We start from the raw sequence: 21,186 nt of genomic DNA on the forward strand, positions 1-21,186 counted from the left end.
CTTTATGTGCGTCTCAGGAGGCTGCAACTTCTAAGGAGGCTGCCGTTACAGGAGGTTGCCCCAGTCACAGGAGGCACCGTGGGAGGACGCTGCAACGTCTTCATCTCCGTGACATCGAGGCCCCTCCTCTATCAAGTTTCTTCTTTTTATTTTTGAATGTAATTACTACTTCACATTAAAAAGAACAAAGTTATATTATTTGTGGGAGAGCATGTCGAGGCCTACGACTTGCGGCTAGTCGCTGTTCGAGCGTGCTTTGCTGGGCTTGGGGCAGCCTTTGTTTATTGCTTTCGTGCTAGGATAGAAGGTAATGATCCTCATCATGTTGTCTTCTTCGTAGATGTCTTACGTTTCACTGTCTATGTCTCAATACGCAATCGATGAGGATCCTAAATTCTATGTGTGTTGAAGCCATATTATGTATTCTTGGTACCTTTGAAGGATTCAAGGCAGTACGATGGATTAGAATGTTGTAACCTTTTCATGTCATTTTTTATCTATTCATAAATTGCCACACCTTGTCTTATTCTGTCTTGGTCTCTTGCTAGGCATTTATGAGTAGACAGATGGGTAAATATGATTCCAAAAGAGATGAGCGTGTGCGGAGAACTCAGAGTCGAATAGCAGATGGCTACCAAAAATATGTAAGTCTCTCACCTGATATTGTTTCCTTCTATAGTGTCATATGTGAATGCAATTTTATTACCTTGGCCTTGAGTTTATCATTTTTTATATATGTATATTCACTCACAAGTTGCATTCCTTAGAAACGGCCTCGCACACGAGTCTGAGGATGTGCCTCATATTGATGATGAGGGTCAAGTCCTAGACCACCATCCTGAGTTGCAAACAGTGGAGCGAAACTTTCAGATAGAGATGGATAGCTTGTTGCAGACTGGTCCTCCATCCACTGGCGATGTTCTGAATTTTTAGGTTAGTTTATGGGCAAGTTTGTGGCTTATGATTATGGTTATGGATTATGTTATGGTTATGCTAGGATTACGATGGTTATGTTAGGTTATGATTATAGTTGTGGTTATGGTTATGTCATGTCATGGTTGTGCTATGGTTATGTTAGGTTATGGTTATGTTATGTCATGTTAGGTCAATGCTTTAGGATTATGGTTATGGTTATTGCATTGTAGGGCGAGGGGAGTAAGCGCTTCACGTCGCTCCTCCTATCACCTCAGCCCAACTCAATCACCATCTCCTTCCCTCTTGAGTATCCAAGCGACGCACCCCGTTGCATATTCACAATTGGATGTAGTTTGGTTGACATCTTTAAGAATGGCTCTCCTGTCAAGACGAATGGGAAAAAAAGTGCCACCTCAAGGTGCGTTCTTATTAATTGTAATGCTTTCATTGTGTTGTATTTCTTGTACTTATGGTTGGTTGCATTGTGTGTGGTTGCTTTCTGGTATTATTTTAGGTTAGAGAGTTCCGTACATATTGAGTTCGTGGCTCTATGTTCAAAACTCCGTGTGGATGTCGACCATGCTTTATTGGATACATTGCGGTGCCTAGAGGAAGCATCCACCCGTACTATGAATTTGTTCGTCATTTAAGTTTACTAAACTAGTTATAGCTTTCTTGGTGGTTGCCTGATGATAAGGGCTAGGGGTTTTGTTATTTTACTAAACTAATTTTGGCTTTCGTTCATAGTTGGATGGAGTATGTGATTCCAAGAGAGCACGTGCATGATGTATGTTTCGTAGATAGTCTGTGGTTTCCATACATCAATATGGTTGAGCCACAAGACGATGGTGTTTCGTTGAGAAATTACTTTGATAGCTGCGATTCCACGAGGGCTACATTTATATTTCTTCCAGTGCTTGTGAGGTTTGTAGTCCTTTTATGCATACTTAATGGAAATGACAAATCATAGCCCTTTGATGCACTAGTTTTAATAGCAATCTTTGATGTACAGGTTACATTGGTGCCTTTATGTGGTCTTCAATCCTATGCTAAAAAGAGTTGAAAAATTACCTGGTGATCAGGGCGCAATTCTATGCCTTGACTCGTTGGAATGTACTAATTTCACGGCATGTCTACCCTATGTTGTCGATATCTTAACAATCTATATACATCCATGTAATATGTTGTGTCACATATGTATTATGTTCATTGCTTTTGTGTCTGTGTTTCAGAGCCGTGTTTGCATTATCGAGGCTTTGTACTGACCCAACGTACGCCAAGTTTCTATCGGACGTGGATAAAATGAAGCTCATCCACATTAAGATGTGTCACTATAGTGTTAAAGTAATGCTGTCACTTAGAAATGTAACATACGATTGTTCACATAAAGATGACTAGAATCTATTTTCACAGCCCCTCAACAAATAAATGTAGTAGACTGTGGATTCTATGCGATGGCTTTCATAAGACTACTCATCGAGGGTAGCGTTGTTGAGAAATAAACCAAAAACTGGGTAAGCCTATACTGGTATAATTGCTTTTGCTATGCGACTTTGAATGGTCTAGTGTGCATACGTCAATCCATAATCAACTTATCGTATTGCAATTAACAAGAAAATGGTTCAATGCCACCTATATTACAACTTTGAAGGAGGACCTTTACCAGTGGACACTTGGAGTGTTGGAGAGGTGATCTTGTGTGGATTATATGGTTATGGACATTTACTTGGTTTGTGGCAGTCATGGACTTATGGTCTCACTTATGGTCATCTACTTGGTTTGCGGCAGACATGTACTCACTTGTCAAGGTCTTATGGTCTCTTATGTAATGATACATATGCAAGGTTTCATTTGTTAAGTTTTTTTATGTAAAGGTTTCTTTTATGTCAAGTTTTTTTATGCCAAGGTTATGCTTTTATGCTATGGTTTGAGATTTATTACATCATGGTTTCACTTGTTATGGTTTGGGATTTATGCTATGGTTTGGGGTTTATAACATCATGGTTTCATTTGTTAAGTTTTTTAATGCAAGGTTTCATTTGTTAGGTTTTATTATGTCAAGGTAATGCTTTTATTACGTCATGCTTTATGCAAGGTTTCATTTGTTAAGCTTTTTTATGTCAAGGTAATGCTTTTATGCTATGTTTTGGGGTTTATTATGTCATGGTTTATTATGTCGTGGAGCTATTCTCCTCCATCTACATGCTTTTATTTTCATGCAACACTTAGTGACTATTAAGAGACATTATCTTATGCTGCATTCTTGTTCATGCCTTTTTGTTTGACATAGTCTTACTCAACTCACTTCAACATAGTTCCTTGTTTCATGTACATGGCTAAAATTGGATGATAGATTTAGAATAGCTAAGTGAGGGGGGTTGAACTCAACTCACTCAACTCTCTTTTGAGAGAGTTGAGTGAGTTGAATCTGACCATGAAACATATAATAAAGTAAACTAAAAAGAGCTATGAATCAAAATACTCAAATGCAAAATGAAGATGATGCGACTCCAAGGTTTAACGAAGAGTTGCATGAGAAAGAAGGAGGTTCGGTTGACATGGACACAAATAAGGTGTGGAAGTTAAACTCAAAGCAAACTCAAGATTAAGAAGAAATCTTAAATCCTCTTTTAGCTTAAATGAGAACTTGAAAGCTACATACAAGTCTTAAAGTTCTAGAGCTATCTAAGTACTAGGCTTATATTGAAATTATGACCTATCCTTGGAGGTGAATATTGTTGTATATTTTTAGCCAAAAAAGAGGATAAAAAGTGGCATTTGCATATGTAAAGCTTCCTTGTATGCATCTATGTGCCCATGATGAGTTGTTGTCATTTGCCATACATTATGCAAGCATATGCAAATTTTCTACCATCAAAGTTTGTGTGAACACATTGATAGGGACAAATGCAAAGTTTGCCATACACATTGTTAGAGACGAATGCAAAGTTTATTGTGTCAAGGTTTATTATGTCAATGAATAGAATGAATGCAACGAAAGCAACGAGCACATGCTTACATCCTCGCGCAATGAGCACATGGTTAATGCTTCAGGATCTTATGATATGGTTTAGGGTAATGGTTTAGGCTTTAGTGTTTGGATAATGAATAGAATAGATGCAAGAATGAGACACCAAAATCAACAATGAGATGCCAATGGGATTTCACTTAAATGGATAATCATGTGTACAATACAAACATTCTGAACCTAGATGCCAAAACTTCTATGATCGTGGACCCATCAGGGAACAAGAGAGAAAATCGTCGCTCCTCATTCTCACTATTGTAGGTGCAATACAAAATACGACAAGTGCCAATGTAAGACTCACCATACAATCGCACCGCCCTGCCGATCAAGATAGAATCTGTTAGACGAGGAGCATACCGCAAGAATAGAGGGAGCAGTGCATGGCAAGTATGGCATGAATATACTGCCAGAGGGTCCACCAAAAATGTTTTGGTGCAGCAATGAGGACAATATATCCACGGTTTTGGGCTAAACCTTACACGACCCCTCCCTCGTTGATGCTTGCGCCTTAATATGCCTATGATAGATGGACGCTTCGGTTGTGATGAAGACTCCCCCCTCTCGTTTGGACGATGACGATGATCCTTGCCATACCCTAGGTGTGTCTGTGTGACATTTTCCTGGATCTGATAGATCCTGCCCTTTTTAGGCATGTCAATCTCTTGTGGTGTGAACATGTGAACAAGAGACTCTTTAGCACTTTCCAATTAGTGCATACAAGCATCCATCTGTGCCGCTGTGTAGGATGGAATCCCATCCTCAATCCTCTGAAGGAGCCCTCTAAAGTCTGCGATGGAGGACACGAGATCCCCTTCCTGCACACCACCATCGGAACCTGGTCTCTCCAATCCTGGGATTTCATCGCCACCTGGTCTTTCCTTCATGTCATCAAAGGCATGTGCACTATCGATGATGGGGAGAACCTCATGAAGGGGAGGAAAATAGCTCTTCAAGATGAGCCTCAAACCATGAAGATGTTTACAGTCAGTCGACCAATTAGGGCAATCATAGTAGTTTGATTGTACACTTACATGATACCATTTTGCATATTGGGTTGTGCTCGCTATTTTAAACAACATGGTTCCCTCGTTAATGACTTGAAGAGAGGAGGGATCTTGCTCATACCGCTGAAGAATCTTCTCCCCTAATGCCAATCTAGCCGTATGACTCTTGCTTGACCCATAGACTTTGAAGCGCTCAGAATCAACTGGCATAAAAAACATGTATAAGACAACAATGCGTTTCAAGGAAAGGTCAAATGTGGAAATAGAAAGGAAATTGACCACATTACCTATCTCTTGCTTTTGCTTGAAAAACTCCAAAGCTGATCCACCCATTCTAGACCCCGATGACGAGTCACCAACAAGGGCGTGCAGCAGATCCAAAATGGACTTGTTGATCCTAGCATCAAGTAGAGTGTACTTGATATATTGCCAAAGTCTCTCAATGAGGTTGGTTGTGTCGACATTGCCATGTGGAAACATGCAACCAAACTTGGGCCATCTTGCACACCAAATACAATCTTTCCCACACCATCCATTGGTAACGTATCGGACCACATTTGGATGAGCGGAATAATGATGAAGCAATTGCTCAAACATATCATCAAACTGCGAATCTGTAGGGTAATGCATAAGATTGGACAAAGAGGCATACACATGATCGCGCTCATCTGTAGGGACCTTGATTCACGCAAGAACATGTGAAGTACTCACTGTCAAGCTCATGGAATTCACAAAAAGGCAATGTTTAAAAGTAAAATGATATTGAAAAGGTGTACCTATGGCAAGAGATTTTCAACCCATGCTTTCTTTGTGTGGAACCAGCATAGAATAATATGGCATGCACGTTGACGTTTGTTGCCACCAAGATAGTCAGTGGTCCAACAATGAGGGTCTTCCAGAACAACCTTCGAGAGCGCCTCCAGCTCTGGCTGGGACTTATCAATCACCAGGGCAGCAGGGCGAATATATCCCATCCTAGAGAGGACTAGTCTCATGGTGATTTGCAAAGCCATAATCTCTTGGTTTGACCCATTGTCACTAGTGCATAGCATAAACCAAATAGGGATACCCACCCCATGTTGGTTTGGTAAAACCGCCGCATAAAGCAAAGACCAAACACATTGGTCTTAAATGTGCTATCGATTGCCCAAGCATTGTTCTTTGAGAACCTCTTACTCATTTGCAACATCCATTCATCCTGGACTATCAGTACGAATGGTTTGTCCTTGTCCTCTATGGCATGAGGATTGTATGGTTGGCAATAGAGTATCTAAAAGACCATGTAGATGATACTATCAAATAGATGTACTAATTTTCACAGCTTATAAACATTAATGAGAATATGACAAATACCTTGTTTTGATCTCGTAGACGAAGAGCCTCCAAATACATTGCCGTCCAATCATCCTTCGAAAGCTTGCCTGCAGCAGGACGACACGTAGAACATTGATGCTCAAAAGCAACCTAATATCATAGAGCAATGGCTTTGAAGGTAACATACCTTCAGTTCACATTTGGTATGATAGTGTCTGTACCTCCCTTGGTATCATGAAGAACCTATAAATGACACGATCCAATGGAGATGCATTTTTCAAATGAAACCGCTCCTTGGTTAGGCTCATCTTCGCGATGTGGCGACATGTCCCAACGTCAAACAGGTCATCCTTGCAGCAATCAATCACAGTTGGATGCACCGGCAAGTGATACAAGTCAGCACGAGATCCAAGTACATGACCCTCGTATGGTCCATGGACCCGTATAGTGACATCATGAAGATCGTCTTTGTACTCGATCTGCACCTTGAAAAGGCAACCACATTTCTTCGAGGTTCACAACCTACGGATTTGGGAGCCCTTTCGAGTTGCTCTACCATAGCGATGACATGCATATTCCACTATTGTCTTCCCTAAACCATGCTTTTTGGTCGAGCGGACCTTGCCCAACCTAACATTGTGTTCAAGCATGATTTCTTGAAGCCTCCGCTCAACAAGAGATCTATCTACAGTAAGCTCCAAGATGGGTGCTATTCTTTCCAAAACCTTCCCATGAACTAGAAATGGGCCTTTATAACCATGGGGCCTTGTGAACACCTTGCAAGTACACCCATCGATGAGATCTCTCACATATGCAAGAGGAATGCCATGCCTTCTCAAGTCAGTACACCACGTGGATTTGATGGAATCAATTGTGACATTGACACCCTCGTGAGCACCAATAACCTTGTTTATGTGATTTCCAAGGAATATGCTCTCCCACTCCTCTATACATGCAATGCGCAATGATGGCTCTGATTTCAAGGCCAATGTAATGTGTCCATCGCCATTTCTACCAATGCAAAGACCTTTGATTCTTCTCCACTTCTTCAAGTCGAGCAACTCCCTCCTATGGAGTTGCTTGAGCACCTCCAATGTGATGGCCTTTTACCTACTCAAATCACTGACCATCAAGCCGTAAGCCTCTCTATTGAAAGAGAAGTACTTCGATGAGGTATAGGTAGTTGGGCTTGGTGCATTGATAGTGATTTCTTGTGGTGCCGAATCATTGTCTCCACTTAAGAAATTAATCATCTCAACCTCATCACTTGATGATCCATCTGATGTCTCTTCATCGATGTCGAGATCATCGATCTCAATGTCACTTTCCATAATCCATGCGTGTTGACTACATACGTATATATCACTAAAACATCATTCCAATGTCACAATGCATCCAATGCAAATATGAGAGGAAGAAAGAGAGAGAGATATGCACCTTGTTGTGGAAGCCATGAGCAAGAAATCGCAATATGAACCTTAAACCTTTGTTCCAATGAGCTTGTATGCGCTTGCAATATGGGCCTCAAACCTCCGTTCACAACAACACACGAATGCGCCCTACGTGCAGGATTTTCCTGTGGGTAATACCGAGAGCTTTTCGGCTTTCGGTTCCAGGTCGACACAGTTTACTTACAAGACACGGTTTACTTTAATGGCTGGGTTTACTATTATGTCTAGGTTTACTCGTGGTCTACGATTCAAAAACTTGTATTAGAGATAGTGGGCCCTGTAGAATCTATTATCTTCTTACTGTCAGCCCATGCAATCAATTTCAACGGCTAGCGTTGCATTTATAATCCTGGGATGGGTCTACTTTTGTATGTGGCAGCAAACATCCCCGAATTTCGAGACGTCGTTCCTCCGTCAGATCCCATTTTCCGGTTGGTTGAGTTTCCATTTGCTGGTTGGGTTTTTAAATTTGGTTGGGTTTACTTCTACATAAAGTAGCGGCTCGAATGCGTGCCTTTTTTCGGGGTCAATGATAGCCGTTGATCCGAACTCCCCGAGGTCTTAAAGACCCCGTGGGAGATAGTGCTGAGGTGGGATGGGTCTACTTTTGTATGTGGCAACGAACATCCCCGAATTTCGAGACATCGTTCCTCCGTCAGATCCCATTTTTCGGTTGGTTGGCTTTCCATTTGCTAGTTGGGTTTTTAAATCTGGTTGGGTTTACTTCTGTATAAAGTAGCATCTCGGATGCGTGCCTTTTTTCGGGGTCAACGACAGCCGTTGATCCCAACTCCCCGAGGTCTTAAAGACCTCGTGGGAGATAGTGCTGAGGGTAGGGCATGGCGTACATACAAGCGGCGCGCCATCCATGTACTTGGGGTGGAGGGGTGGCGACAAGAAAGCATTGCGACCTCACACGAGTAACAACTCATGTGGACTATGAAGATCCAACGATGAGAAACACTTTTTCGAAATGAGAGAGAGAGAGAGAGAATGCGCGCGCGTGTGTGTGTATGTGTGTGTGTCATCTAGCTGCCACATCACCAAACTTTATTGAGTCTTTCAAGTCTCACCAATTTTATGAGACTAGCTTCACTTGCTAGAATCTGAGGTTTTTTGGAGGTCATGTCAAAGAGTGTAGCTCGGCTCCACGATTGTCCCAGTAAAGACTAATGCTGGCTTTTAATGGACCTTAACGAAGGGTATAAAGGACTTCATACATCACTCCGTTGGCTTTTGAGATGGTCATCATCAGGGAAAGTGGCCATTAGAGTGATAGTAAGGAAAGACGCCATTAGAGTGATGGCAAAATTATCATTGTTGGAATTGGCCCCCTAACCCTAACTTCCATCAATTATGATCAACTTCAATCTATTGATTATTGCATACAAAAAAATATTATTTCACTTAACATGATTCTAATTTTCCATGTAATCTTGACATCTGCATCATGACTAGCAAAATAAACTAGATTCATGAGTATCAACTAATGAAGATGGGATCTACATATTTCCAACATTATGGATATTCTCTATAGCATAAACCAAGAAAGCAAGTATTGTGTTGATGAAGAAGAACAACTGGTTGTTTTCTTTGTATATGTGCTTAAACTCGCCTGGTGTAATGACTATTTGGAGTGGATAGCAAATAGAGTTGATAGGTCGGAAACAATACTATAGGACAGGAACATGATTGAGATCGAGAAGACCTATCCACAATTGTTCGATCTTAAGTTGGAGTTAGTGGATGCAACCAACCTTTTGGGACATGACATTATAACTGTAACATGGCATTATATCCAAGAAACAAGAAAGCAAATGTATCATCCTTGGGGACAATTTAGATTCTAGACATATCCTATGTTATGACATGTAATGTCTATGCAAGCACCTTGAAAGGCTTAGCCCCAAGAGGTTTTTTTTTTTTTTTTTTTGTGGATGAGATTTCAAAGAGAACTTCCTCTCGCATATTAGACCTTGAGATCAACTAGAGATTGTACATCAATGTTGTTCATAAGCTTTTGTAGAGTCATGGGAGGAATGAATTTGTTATGGGGAGATGATTTCTCAATTCCTTGTGTTGTTTAGAGGCCATATTCTTGAGATTCTTCTCTATCTTGGGAATGTGTTTTTTCTACACCTCATACAAGACACGAAAATTTGGGTGATGGATAGAGAGAGGATAGGGAAGAGAGAGAGAGAGAGAGAGAGAGAGAGAGAGGGAGGGAGGGAGGGAGGGAGGGAGGGAGGGAGGGAGCTATACGTACCTGCAAGATTAAGAAAATATTCCACAACTTGAGGGAGGGGGGAGGCATTGTGTCATAGGGGGGGTGTGGCCTTATATAACCGCTTTGAGATAGTGGAGCATTAAGTGTATATGTGTGTGTGTGTGAGAGAGAGAGAGAGAGAGAGAGAGAGAGAGAGAGGCTCGAAAGGTTGATTAAGTTTCACCTCTTTAGTTTCAATGACGATCATGTATATCTCACATAATGAGTCATTGAGAGAGAGAGAGAGAGAGAGAGAGAGAGAGAGAGAGAGAGAGAGAGAGAGAGAGGCTTGGAAGGTTGATTAAGGTTCACCTCTTTAGTTTCAATGACGATCATGTATATCTTACATAATGAGTCATCCCATAAAAGGGTCTACCAAATGCTAAAAGTCAAGCAAAAAATAGTTACAATCGTAGTTATAGAAGACAAGATTGGAAAATTAGTCAAAGAGGAAGAATGCATATCAACAACCTTTCAGAGGTATCTATCATCCATAGTGGGAACCTCTTTTGAATTAGTGGAGGGGTATGAGTAGCAAGTCAAAAGGTTCCTAGGCCCCATGCAAGTTCGCATTACTGCTACCTAGGCCTTTGAGGACGAGTTGAAATATGTTCTCAAAAATATGAAGAAACTCCAAAAGTTAAGGCACTTGATGGTATGTCAATGTACTGCTTTAGAATTGTTGTAGAGGGGACGTGTAGCCTTACAAACTCTTGTAGAAGCAGTGTCTATCTAGCCATCGAGGAGGATCAAGGCCTTATCAAATTTGTATTGAAACAAGAGTTGAAAAGGAACTCAGGGCATCTTCAACAACTAACTATACTAAGCATTCCATATTAGTTAATGGAAAAGACTGTGGCTCTTAGGATAAAGTTCATATTGCAAAAGATGTTTAATAAAAGGCATTGTGAATCTATCCACTCTTCAAAGATACATGATGTTGTACTAGAGTTGTTAACAAAGTGGCTATCACCTTATTAATATAATGTTGATAAGGCATATGACTGACTTAGTTTGAATTTTATGATCAAGGTTATGCATTTGATATGGATTTCACAATTTGAGCATCAATTTGGACAATGATAGCTTTAGCTATTATTAGCATTAATGGATATGACACAATTACCTTTTGTTTTAAAAGATCCATTCATGAGGGTGTCTCTATGCTCCCTTATTATTAGCTCTTAATACTCAACCCTTGTCGGGTCATATTGGATTGCACACGTTTCACTTGAGGGCTTCCCCTTCTTAACAAGCAATCCATCTTTGCCTAGATGTTCATCAATAATAACTCAATCATCATAGCTACTCATTTTGAATCTATTCAAGAACTTTTGAGCACTTGCAAGGAATCTGTTATTACCCTCTTTGGCTCACTCATTAGTCAAGAGAAAACTAAAGGTCTACTGCTCAATTAGAAGGATGAGTTTAAGCTTGTTGATTGTACAAGCTATAAGAACATTAACAAAGGATGTGTCTTCAAATATCTTATTGATTGTACAACCTATAACAACACTGGCAAAGGACATATCTTGGAATATCTTGGAGGTACCTACCAATTTGGGCGTTACATGGCTCAAAGATTTGCTATCCACTCTTAATAGATCCATGATGCAACACAACTTGTTAGTTTATATCAAGCATCCTATGCCTAACAAAGGTGGTTGTTGCCTTGGCATTACAATCCTAAGAAGGTGTATGCCAAAGTTGGGATTTTATAATCAAGGTCATGTATTGGTGCGGATTTGAAAATATGAGTTGTAGAATGGTGGATGCTTTCTTTACTAATGCTTCAATTATTAATAGCAATAATGGATATAACAAATTCTCATTTTCTTTAAAAAGATCCATTCACCATGGGTGTACCCTTGCTCCCTTGCTATTTACTCTTGTTGGGAAAGTCCTTATTGGATTATATTGAGTTTAAAACTTAGCAAGGTCTCATCAAAGGAGTTTCCCTACTTGATGGGCAAGTCTGCATTGTATAGATATTTCTTGATGATAACTCAAATATTATAATCACACATCCTAATTCTATTCAACAACTTGGCACTTCTAAGCAATCTATTGTCATCTTTGGCTCACTTGTTAGTTAATAAAAAATTTAAACATCTATTGCTCAACAAAAGGGATGAGTTTAAACTTGTTGATTGTATGGGCTCTAAGAACATTGGCAAAGTGTCCTCAAATGTCTTGGGGCTCCTGTCAGGTCAAGTATCACTTAAGAAAAAAGGGACATTGCCTTGAAAGGTTGGATTTTTGTCATGAGCAAACACCTTGGTATGCTCCAAACTAGGAAGGGGTTTAAAGTCCTTGAGGGATGTTGGATCCTCAAATTTCTGTTTGATTGGGAAAAAGATGAACCTCATGGTGCCATTACATATTGGAATTGAAGATTTAAGACTTCGACAAGCTATACCCCTCTCTATTCTCATGCCATGGACAATTTCAACAAATGATTTGCCTACTTAAGATAGGATGAAGTTCTTGAATGCTCCTTTGTCCCTTTTGCAAAAGAGTGTCTGGCATGGGACTATTAAGAAGCCCAAAGTGATATTGCCACAAAGAAATAAAGACTACACCGAATTGGTCTACACCATTCTCTAATTTTACTCTCCTTGGAATTGATGGAATAAGAGTACTCTACTTGTATTCATTACGTTACATTTTGCATCAATAGCACAATCTGAAAGATAACAGATCAAAGCGTGCGACTTTCCCATTTAAGGCCTTTACATCACCATTTTTCTGGTGTCAATCCATTATGTTGGGCACTAATTGTCCAGGTTTGATTATTTTTCTTGTTTCCCTACTACAATGATGTTAGGTACTAATAGTCCAGGGGAGAGGTCAGAACCTGTCTTCCATGTGTTGCTTCGACCATGTCAATATATACAGAAGAATCCCTCGTGTACAGAAGCCTATAGAAAGTAGCAGCTGGAGGCATAGTCAAGTTACTTCGACCATGTCAATGTATACAGAAGAATCCCTCATGTATAGAAGCCTATAGAAAGTAGCAACTGCAGGCATAGCAAGTTGCTTCGACCATGTCAATGTATACAGAAGAATCCCTCATGTATAGAAGCCTATAGAAAGTAGCAGCTGCAAGCATAGCAAGTTGCAGTGCATGCATGAAAAACAGTTGGCAGATTTATCAAAAGCTCGGCCTTGTAAGAGCACACTTTTACAGGCAATATCATCCTTACAACTTACCAGAGACATGATACACATGGCGTGACCATGCATGCAGTATCTTCAAGCTAAGCTATACCTTCTCCCTCAGATAAGGAGTAGCTGACTCTGCTTCTAGTCAATGCCTCAAGTGAGGCACATAGCGCTTTGCGTGCTCACTATGGATGATTAGCGAAATCTTCCACCTGGGTAATAATTCTCGTAGAAAAATCGTAAGTTGAAGTATCTATTCATGCAACCCAAATCCAGGGTACAATACTGTTCAACCAGGCCTGCGCAAGCCAACGATCCATACACACAAATATAATCCAATATAAAGATTCACTAGCACAACAAAAGATTATACAAAGGTCACTGCAGATCCACCATGTTTGTAGCCTAAAAACTTCCACTATGGTCACAGTAACTGCATAAGTGTATACACAATACTGGCAGCAAAACTCAGCCCCCTATTTGCAAGGATGATTGACATCCTTTAATGAAAATGGGGCAGATCTCTAAATTAGATTCTAGTGTTGCCCTTTCCAACAATGCTTGGCACCTAAAAGGGGGATGCCCATGGAAAGGAAGCTTTTTGTTGCCGGTTAAGTAAGATGTGTTACGCAATACCAAGTTTTACAAAAGATCTTTGGAGGATCCTAATTATATTTATAATCCCCGATTCCCAGCATAGCCTTCACCTTGGAATTGTCTCAATGATTCCTTTTCCATCTGATGGATCAAAGTAGAAAAGATTCTTCAAAGGCTCACCCTTGGCAGACATGGCTTTCAACAATTCCTGGCACAGTTGCAAAGATCTAATGTTAGCAATCAAATTACCTAATTTTGCTGAATAAATTGTTGAAGGGTTCACATTGTATGAATGCTATAAATGGAAGAATAGCATATAGCTGCTGTTACATAGATACACAACAACAAAAATGTATGATCTGTCATTCTGCTTTGCTTCTCCACACAAAAAAAGAAAAAGAAAGAAAGAAAAGAAAAAGAAAAAGAAAAACTGGTCAAAGAAGGGTTTTTTCCATTCACATAATTACATTTTTTGAGAAAGGCACATAGACAGCTACCCTGATCTAAGCATAGGTAGAGGGTCACTAGCTCCTTACATCCATGCAGAGAGGACTCGGACAATGATCTGCCATAGCAGCCACTCGCATTGCATTCTAGGCAATGCCATACTAGAATCGAGAGATCTGCATATGGAAGGGATGACATTTTTTCCATATCATACGTATTATGAATCCATATACTATTTGTCCATATTCATGTACTCATATGCTATGTGACCTGCATTTCCCACATTGACGCTCCATGAACTTGGTATGCAACAATTGATGCCTTTTTACTCGGCCAAGGTTTCATTAACAACCCATCAAAGTCTACTCTTTATGTATGCAAAGAGTGGGGATCCTTGCTGGTTATTTGTCTTCATGTAGATGATCTGCTACTCACAGGGGCACATGCTGATCAGATTTCAGCATTCAAGAAAAATTTGCAGCAAACTTTTGAAATGCCAGATTTGAGGCCTTTGCATTGCTACTTGGGCATTTAGTTTAACCATGATGCTAGAGGCATTGGATTGTCACACTCTAGATATATTGGTAAACTCCTTGAGAGATTTGGCTTCCAAGATTGCAAGCCAGATAGCACACCGATAGAGACTGGACTCAAGCTGTTTTTGCATGATGACAGTGATTTGTTTGACATTCATACATATGCTCCAGTAGTTGCATGTCTCATTTATTTAAGCAACACAATGCCAGATATTTAGTTTGCAGTTTCAGCCCTGAGCAGATATACATACAGCCCACGCATGTCACATTGGCAAGCTATAAAGTGTCTTTCATTACTTGCAAGGTACTAGGACTCTTGCATTGTATGATGTATCATTGATGATTGTATCCAAATTGGCAAATTCCACTCTTGACTCTTGAGTCTGTCATGACTCTCTGACTACGACAATTGTATCATATATGATCATTGATCTTATTTTGTAATGGCATTGATATAGCCTTTTTTCTTATCATTTATAGTTTTTTGAGAAATTATGTTATTTTTCTTTCATACTAATATCGTACCGTACCTTATAAAATCATAAGGTACCATTTAGTACCGTATTTTATTGTACCATATGATATTGTATCTTTTGTGCCTTACAACCATGGGAGTCATGGAGCACATGTTGAAGAGAAGGCAATGGACAAACTCGTAAATTTTCACAAAATTAACATTTTTAGTCATACTTAAGTACTTCTAATTTTTAATCTAATTTATTTTAATTATTTTCCTTCTTGTTGACCTAGATGTGGAGCAATTGCGTGATTAATTTAATAGAAAATAAAAAATTAATTGATCCACAATGATACTGACTCACGAATGAGAGACTATGTATTATGAGAGGGTACAATGCTTGAGACGATCACATTCAAAAATGCCACACTTATGTGCAAATGAGACATGAAGTGTCATTACATTTTTTTTAAAAATCCTAACAGCTTGACTGTCATAGGAAACCCTAAAATAAACCCTAATCCTAGTGTCACTTAGTGCCTAGGACATTGGGAGCAACAACTCTGTTTAATGACAATTTAAATGCCTAGGGAGCCTCGATCATGGATCAAAGGGCATCAACACGTAGGCTACAAGATGGCCTACAAACTCCCCTCCATAAAATGGACGGACTGACTTAAGGAAAAATGACAAGCTCCTAGAAAATAAAAAGAAATATAAGGTCATTCATGGTTACATAAATTCACTCATGTGAATATAGCAACCTATGAAAGTATAGAGTATGACAAATCATGAAACAAATGGAATTAAGTTCAAGGCTTACCAAAAAGCCTAGAACTTTGGTCGAGAAAGAGCCTTCGTGAAAAGATTTACCAAGTTATCTTCAATGGGTATGTAAGACAACTCTTTTTCTCTAGCTGACATCCACTCACAAACATAGTGCTAATGAACTTCCACATACTTTTTATAGGCATGAAACACTAGGTTCCGCATGTTGAGAAACCCTTTACCTGCAGTTTGCGTTTTTGCGCTTTTGCGTTTTGCGTTTAGGGTTTGCAGCCCCAAAAAGGGGCGCCACCCTAGACTGACTGTGCCTATTTATAGACCACTCTCTCACTCATTCTTCACGACTTATTCATTTAGTCCGTCACCTCTTCTCTCCAACCTCTCCACTATCCTCACACCTCTTCAAGAGAACATTGCGGTTCGTGGTTCGTAGCTATCTTCATCATCTTCCTTGTGCTACGGCACCCTTGTTTCCTTGTATCACATTCACTCCATGATTCAGAACTTCATCGTTCCATTCATCAGAGTTTATTCTCTCTTCTCTTCTCTTCTCATTGTTTGTCGAGTTCGCTCCGTGTTTCTCCCCGCAAACCCTACTGTCTCACTAGTACGTCATCTTTTGACATGGTATCAGAGTAAGATCTGCTCAAGCAGCAGCAAAGATCCTCCACTCCAGTGACGGCAAAGACCCGTGGTGGGTTCCGCATCCACTTCTCTTCTTCCATTGCATCAAAATCTCGTTTTCGCAGGTTTCAGGTGTTTTCAGCTTGCTGCCCACACCCCTTTCGCGGAGGATATCATAGTCTCAACTGTCCCTTGCTGTCATCTACAGTCTGGCGCCTGTTTCCAGCCTTCCACCCACAATTTGCAGCTCTTTACAGCTGGTAATAAAATATCCCCAACAGTGACCTTTTTGGGAGTAGTTACATATAAAGAAGCCTTCTGAATATCACGAGAATCGCTTCTAAATATAGTTTCTTTCAAATTAACTAAATTATCATGAATTGTCTCTTAAATACCCATTATAGTAGAATATTCGTGCACCGCTTCCCTGAATTTGCAGAGCGACTGTTGCTGATCACTCTCCACTAAGAAAACAATCTTGTTTTTGCAGATTTCAGATATTTGAGCTTGTTGCCCACACCCCGGACACGGAGGACATTGCGGTTCAAGCTAGCCATTGCAATCTACGACACTCTAGTGCCTGTTTCTAGCCTATCACATACTGTTTGGAGCTGATTTTAGCATGCTGATTGCTACCGCTGGTTTTTTCCTGCGTTTTTAGTCTTTCTCTCTCCTGCAGCCTGTGTTTGCTGTTTTCTCTCTCCTACAACCTGCATTTTTAGTCTTTCTCTCTCCTCACTTGCATTTTAAGTATTTCTCTCTCCTCACCTGCGTTTTTCTACTGGTTGCAACCTCTTATTGCTGGTAGCATCCTTCTCCCACTAACACCTCACTTCCAACCTTCCCACCTCTTGCGACGGACATTGCGGTTCGTGCTTCACACTGTCCTCACATCCCTTGAGGTGGACATTGCGATTTGTGGTTCGTGGCTGACCTCTTCCACCTCTTCTTTCTTCATCAAGGGACACCGGTATCCATGGCTTCTTTACCAATAGATGACCAGACTACTAGGTGCTCGTACTGTGGCACGAACGGTCATCCCACTGAAGATTGCCGACTTTGACCTTTACTCCCCACCCCCGCGGAGTATATACATCTTCCACCAAGCACTCCTTGTGCCACCTCTCATTTCTGGGCCACAAAGATTGTTCTGCATCGGCTATCAGAGTACTATGCTCAAGGCAATAAGACGCATTTGATGTGCACTAAGTCCTTTTGAGCACATGGAGGATCGATTGGCACTACGACCTCCTGGAGATCGTTGCAATGTTAGCAGTAATCTTCTCCCACTTATTTTCAGGTACAGTGGCTTCCACAACCTATGGATCTACAGTCCACTCCATCAAGAGACAGTGATTGTTTGATATCATCTCCTTATCAATCCGCTCCTTCGAGAGACAGTGGTTGCTCGATTTCTTCCTCTTCTTCAACTACCCAGTCCGCTCCACTAAGAGACATCAACTATTACCCACCTCTTACTCATTCTGAGCCCCACCCTTCCACACCCTCGACTACTCAAGTTTGAGATGCTACCTCTGGGAGCTCTTTGGCACCCTAAATACCTTCTTCGGCATGACCGGCGGCACTTCCTTCGTCATCAGACATTTCGAAGTCCGTGACCCATGAGTTTTTGACTTCCCTGTCTACTTTAGAAGGGAATTCAGAGGGGGATGTTATTTCTTTGCCCTTAGAGGGGGCATCTACTTCTTCTTCGACTTCAACGGGAGCCCCTTCACCTCCCACCTTAGAGGGGAAATCTACTCCATATGAAGTTCTTCACCCATCCTCTACTTTATTGGGGTTGCTTTCTTTGACCAGTCATCTCTTCTACTGATACCCAAGATCTTCAGATATCACCTAGATCGAAACCTCGAAGGTTCAGCCACAACTTAGTAATGAGGCCTTCGTATTCCTTCCAGCATGGATGCAAGGAGCTATTGTCTTCTCTCTCGAGGTTGAGTTTCGAGTTCTCCAGTTCACTCTTGTCTATTTTCTTTCCTGCAAGTTCCCTTTCCGGTGGAAATCTTGGATCTTAGGGATCCTCTACATCTTCTTCCTCCTCTTCTCTTTTTGCCTTGGTCACTTAGTCAGCACGGAGCCACCTCCCGAGATCGAGTACGGGCATATCCTTATGGTTCTCGGCACCATATAAAGTCCGACATTCCTCCTATGCATTCCATAATTTCATCATCTTTGTACTAGGGGGCTTGGGCAGGTGAACAATTTCCCCACAAGGCACACTGTCCAAGTGACACCTGCTGCATGTAGCATTCCATCTCCACCTCACTCTTCCCTTCTTCCCCATTTTGGACCTGAGAGGAGATGTTGAGAAACCCTTCACCCGCAGTTTACATTTTTGTCTTTTTGTGTTTTGGATTTAGAGTTTACAGCCCCAAAAAGGGGCGCCACCCTAGACTGACTGTGCCTATTTATAGGCCACACTCTCGCTCATTCTTCACGGCTCATTCATTCAGTCCATCACCTCTTCTCTCCAACCTCTCCACTACCCTCACATCCCTTCAAGAGAATATTGCGATTCGTGGTTCGTGGTTGTCTTCATCATCTTCCTTGTGCTACAACACCCTTGTTCCCTTGTATCACATTTACTCCATGATTCAGAACTTCATCGTTCCATTCATCAGAGTTTCTTCTCTCTTCTCTTCTCTTCTCTATGTTTGTCGAGTTCACTCCGTGTTCCTCCCCGCAAAGCCTACTGTCTCGCTGATACATCATCTTTTGACACCGCACAATGGCCAAGTGTCACGGGGATGTGAAATTTTGAGATGCCTTAAACTTCCTAGTAACATTTGATTAATTTATCAATCAAATGTGCAAGTTGTTTAGCACATGTGATGCACATGGCAATTATTTCATGGAAACAAGCCAAGGACCCTAAGGATGCAGTGGGTGTTAAAGACAAAAGTTGTGTTAAGTTATGCCAACTGGGTCTTGGTTGTCAGTTGGTGCCAGGTTGGACCCTAGGACAAGTGTTTGACCATTAAGTGTTAGTGGTGACACTAGGGACTAGCATTAATTAATTAATTAATGCTAGTCTAAGGGTCAACAGAGGTTGGGAACCACTTCAAGTTGCAAATGGCCTAGCCAATTTCATTACAGATGGGCATGTTTAATCTTGGGCAGGGTCAAAAGGACTGAAATTAATTTTCAGAATTAATTCATTCTGAAATTTTAATTTAATGGCTGAAAATGCATTAGGAAGGCTGTCACTTGGCAAAACTTTCCCATGCAACTAGGAAGAAGGCTGTTGGAGGGTGGTGGAAGCTGAATTGCAGCTATTCTGAGCTTGGTGGAGGGAGAGGAGATGATCAAATTTGGCTCTGAGAGGCGACGATGATTGATCGCGTTCCGCGACAAGACAGGGGGCACTAGGTTTTCTCTTCTGCCTCAAGAGAGGCGGCGGTACAAGAGGAGGGCTCGCCAGTTGAGCTGGTGTTAGACCCCCCATTTGAATCTATTGGTGCCATCAGATTTGTCATCAGAGCTACAAATCAAAAGATACATTTCAGCTGATTTTCTCTCTCTCTACAACGTTCTCTCATCTCCTCCAGTCTATGTACAAGCATTCTCAATGATTCTCAGCCATTGGCAGCAGAGTATAGCCAAATTTGGTGGACAACAGAGAGTTTACTGCTATAAACCCTAAATTACAGCAGTAATTAGGTTTAGCATCTATTTCTCCCAGTCTCAATCTCCAACCCGTGTGAAGATGTTCGCAGCTGACCAATAGCATATCTAATCCCATGTGAGAGGTGGCTATCCACCTATCTTGGGTAGACAATAAATCCATCATCTGTAGTGTGGAGAAAGTGCTCTTTATAGAAAGCCATCTTCATCCCTATGTTGGTGGCCAACCATGTCCTCAGCCTGATGTCTAGCTAGGTGAGATAAGGGAGTATTGAAAGGGGATACTCTGTCCATGCTAAAGCCATGTAACTCAAAGCAAGCTAACATCTATGCATACCAACATGAAGAGTCACCCTCCTTCGCACACTATCAACAAGATTCAAGGGCCAACCATGCATATCTATGTTTGGGTAGATCCCATAGGCTATGTACATATATGACCGATTGGGTGAGGACCTTACTACGACTAGTGTGGCCGCTAGCTCAGCTCTAATGCTCTCATATGATACCAAGGCCTTACATCTCATCATCCTAGAAATCATGGATACAAGTGGCCCCTCCATCGACCTCCATCCATCATATGTGCAACTGGATGTTCACACCTAGATACACAATTTTACATACAATAACGTGCATTCACACATGGGGGACGATAAAATACATAAGAGGTATTAGACCACAAGACACATTTGCATTTTGGACACCAATGACAAGAGAAATCTGCATTAGCTTTAACAATAGAGCAGCAACAGTCTGCTTTGGTTGGGCAAAGGCTAAGTTTTGGCTGTAGAAGCAGAGTCCAAGAGAAGAACAATCTGCATTTAGTTGTGCAAAGCCTGCGGAAGGCTGCACGGCTAGCTGAATGACAATGTAAGCACCAGGGAGAAGTCACCAGGCAGTAAAGGGCTGTAGTTTAATGTGGAACAGCAACATGGACAGTCTGAAGCAGTT

At 41.1% G+C, this 21,186-nt stretch overlaps 1 protein-coding gene across 2 annotated transcripts in view; it reads right to left on the minus strand.

The window, feature by feature from the left end:
* Positions 1 to 13,372: 13,372 nt before the first annotated feature.
* Positions 13,373 to 21,186, minus strand: part of LOC148015232 (SUMO-activating enzyme subunit 1A-like) — a 128,753-nt gene continuing 120,939 nt past the window's right edge. For both annotated transcript variants that reach the window (XM_087665513.1, XM_087665512.1), the window contains one exon: positions 13,373 to 13,948. In XM_087665513.1, the coding sequence (XP_087521639.1) occupies positions 13,847 to 13,948 (102 nt within the window). In that variant the 3' untranslated portion in view covers positions 13,373 to 13,846. The remainder of the gene's footprint in view (positions 13,949 to 21,186) is intronic.

This window comes from Lygodium microphyllum, chromosome 24 (genome assembly GCF_053477565.2).
Source record: "Lygodium microphyllum isolate KBCC chromosome 24, Lygodium_microphyllum_v1.1.10, whole genome shotgun sequence".
Taxonomy (NCBI): Eukaryota; Viridiplantae; Streptophyta; class Polypodiopsida; order Schizaeales; family Lygodiaceae; genus Lygodium; species Lygodium microphyllum.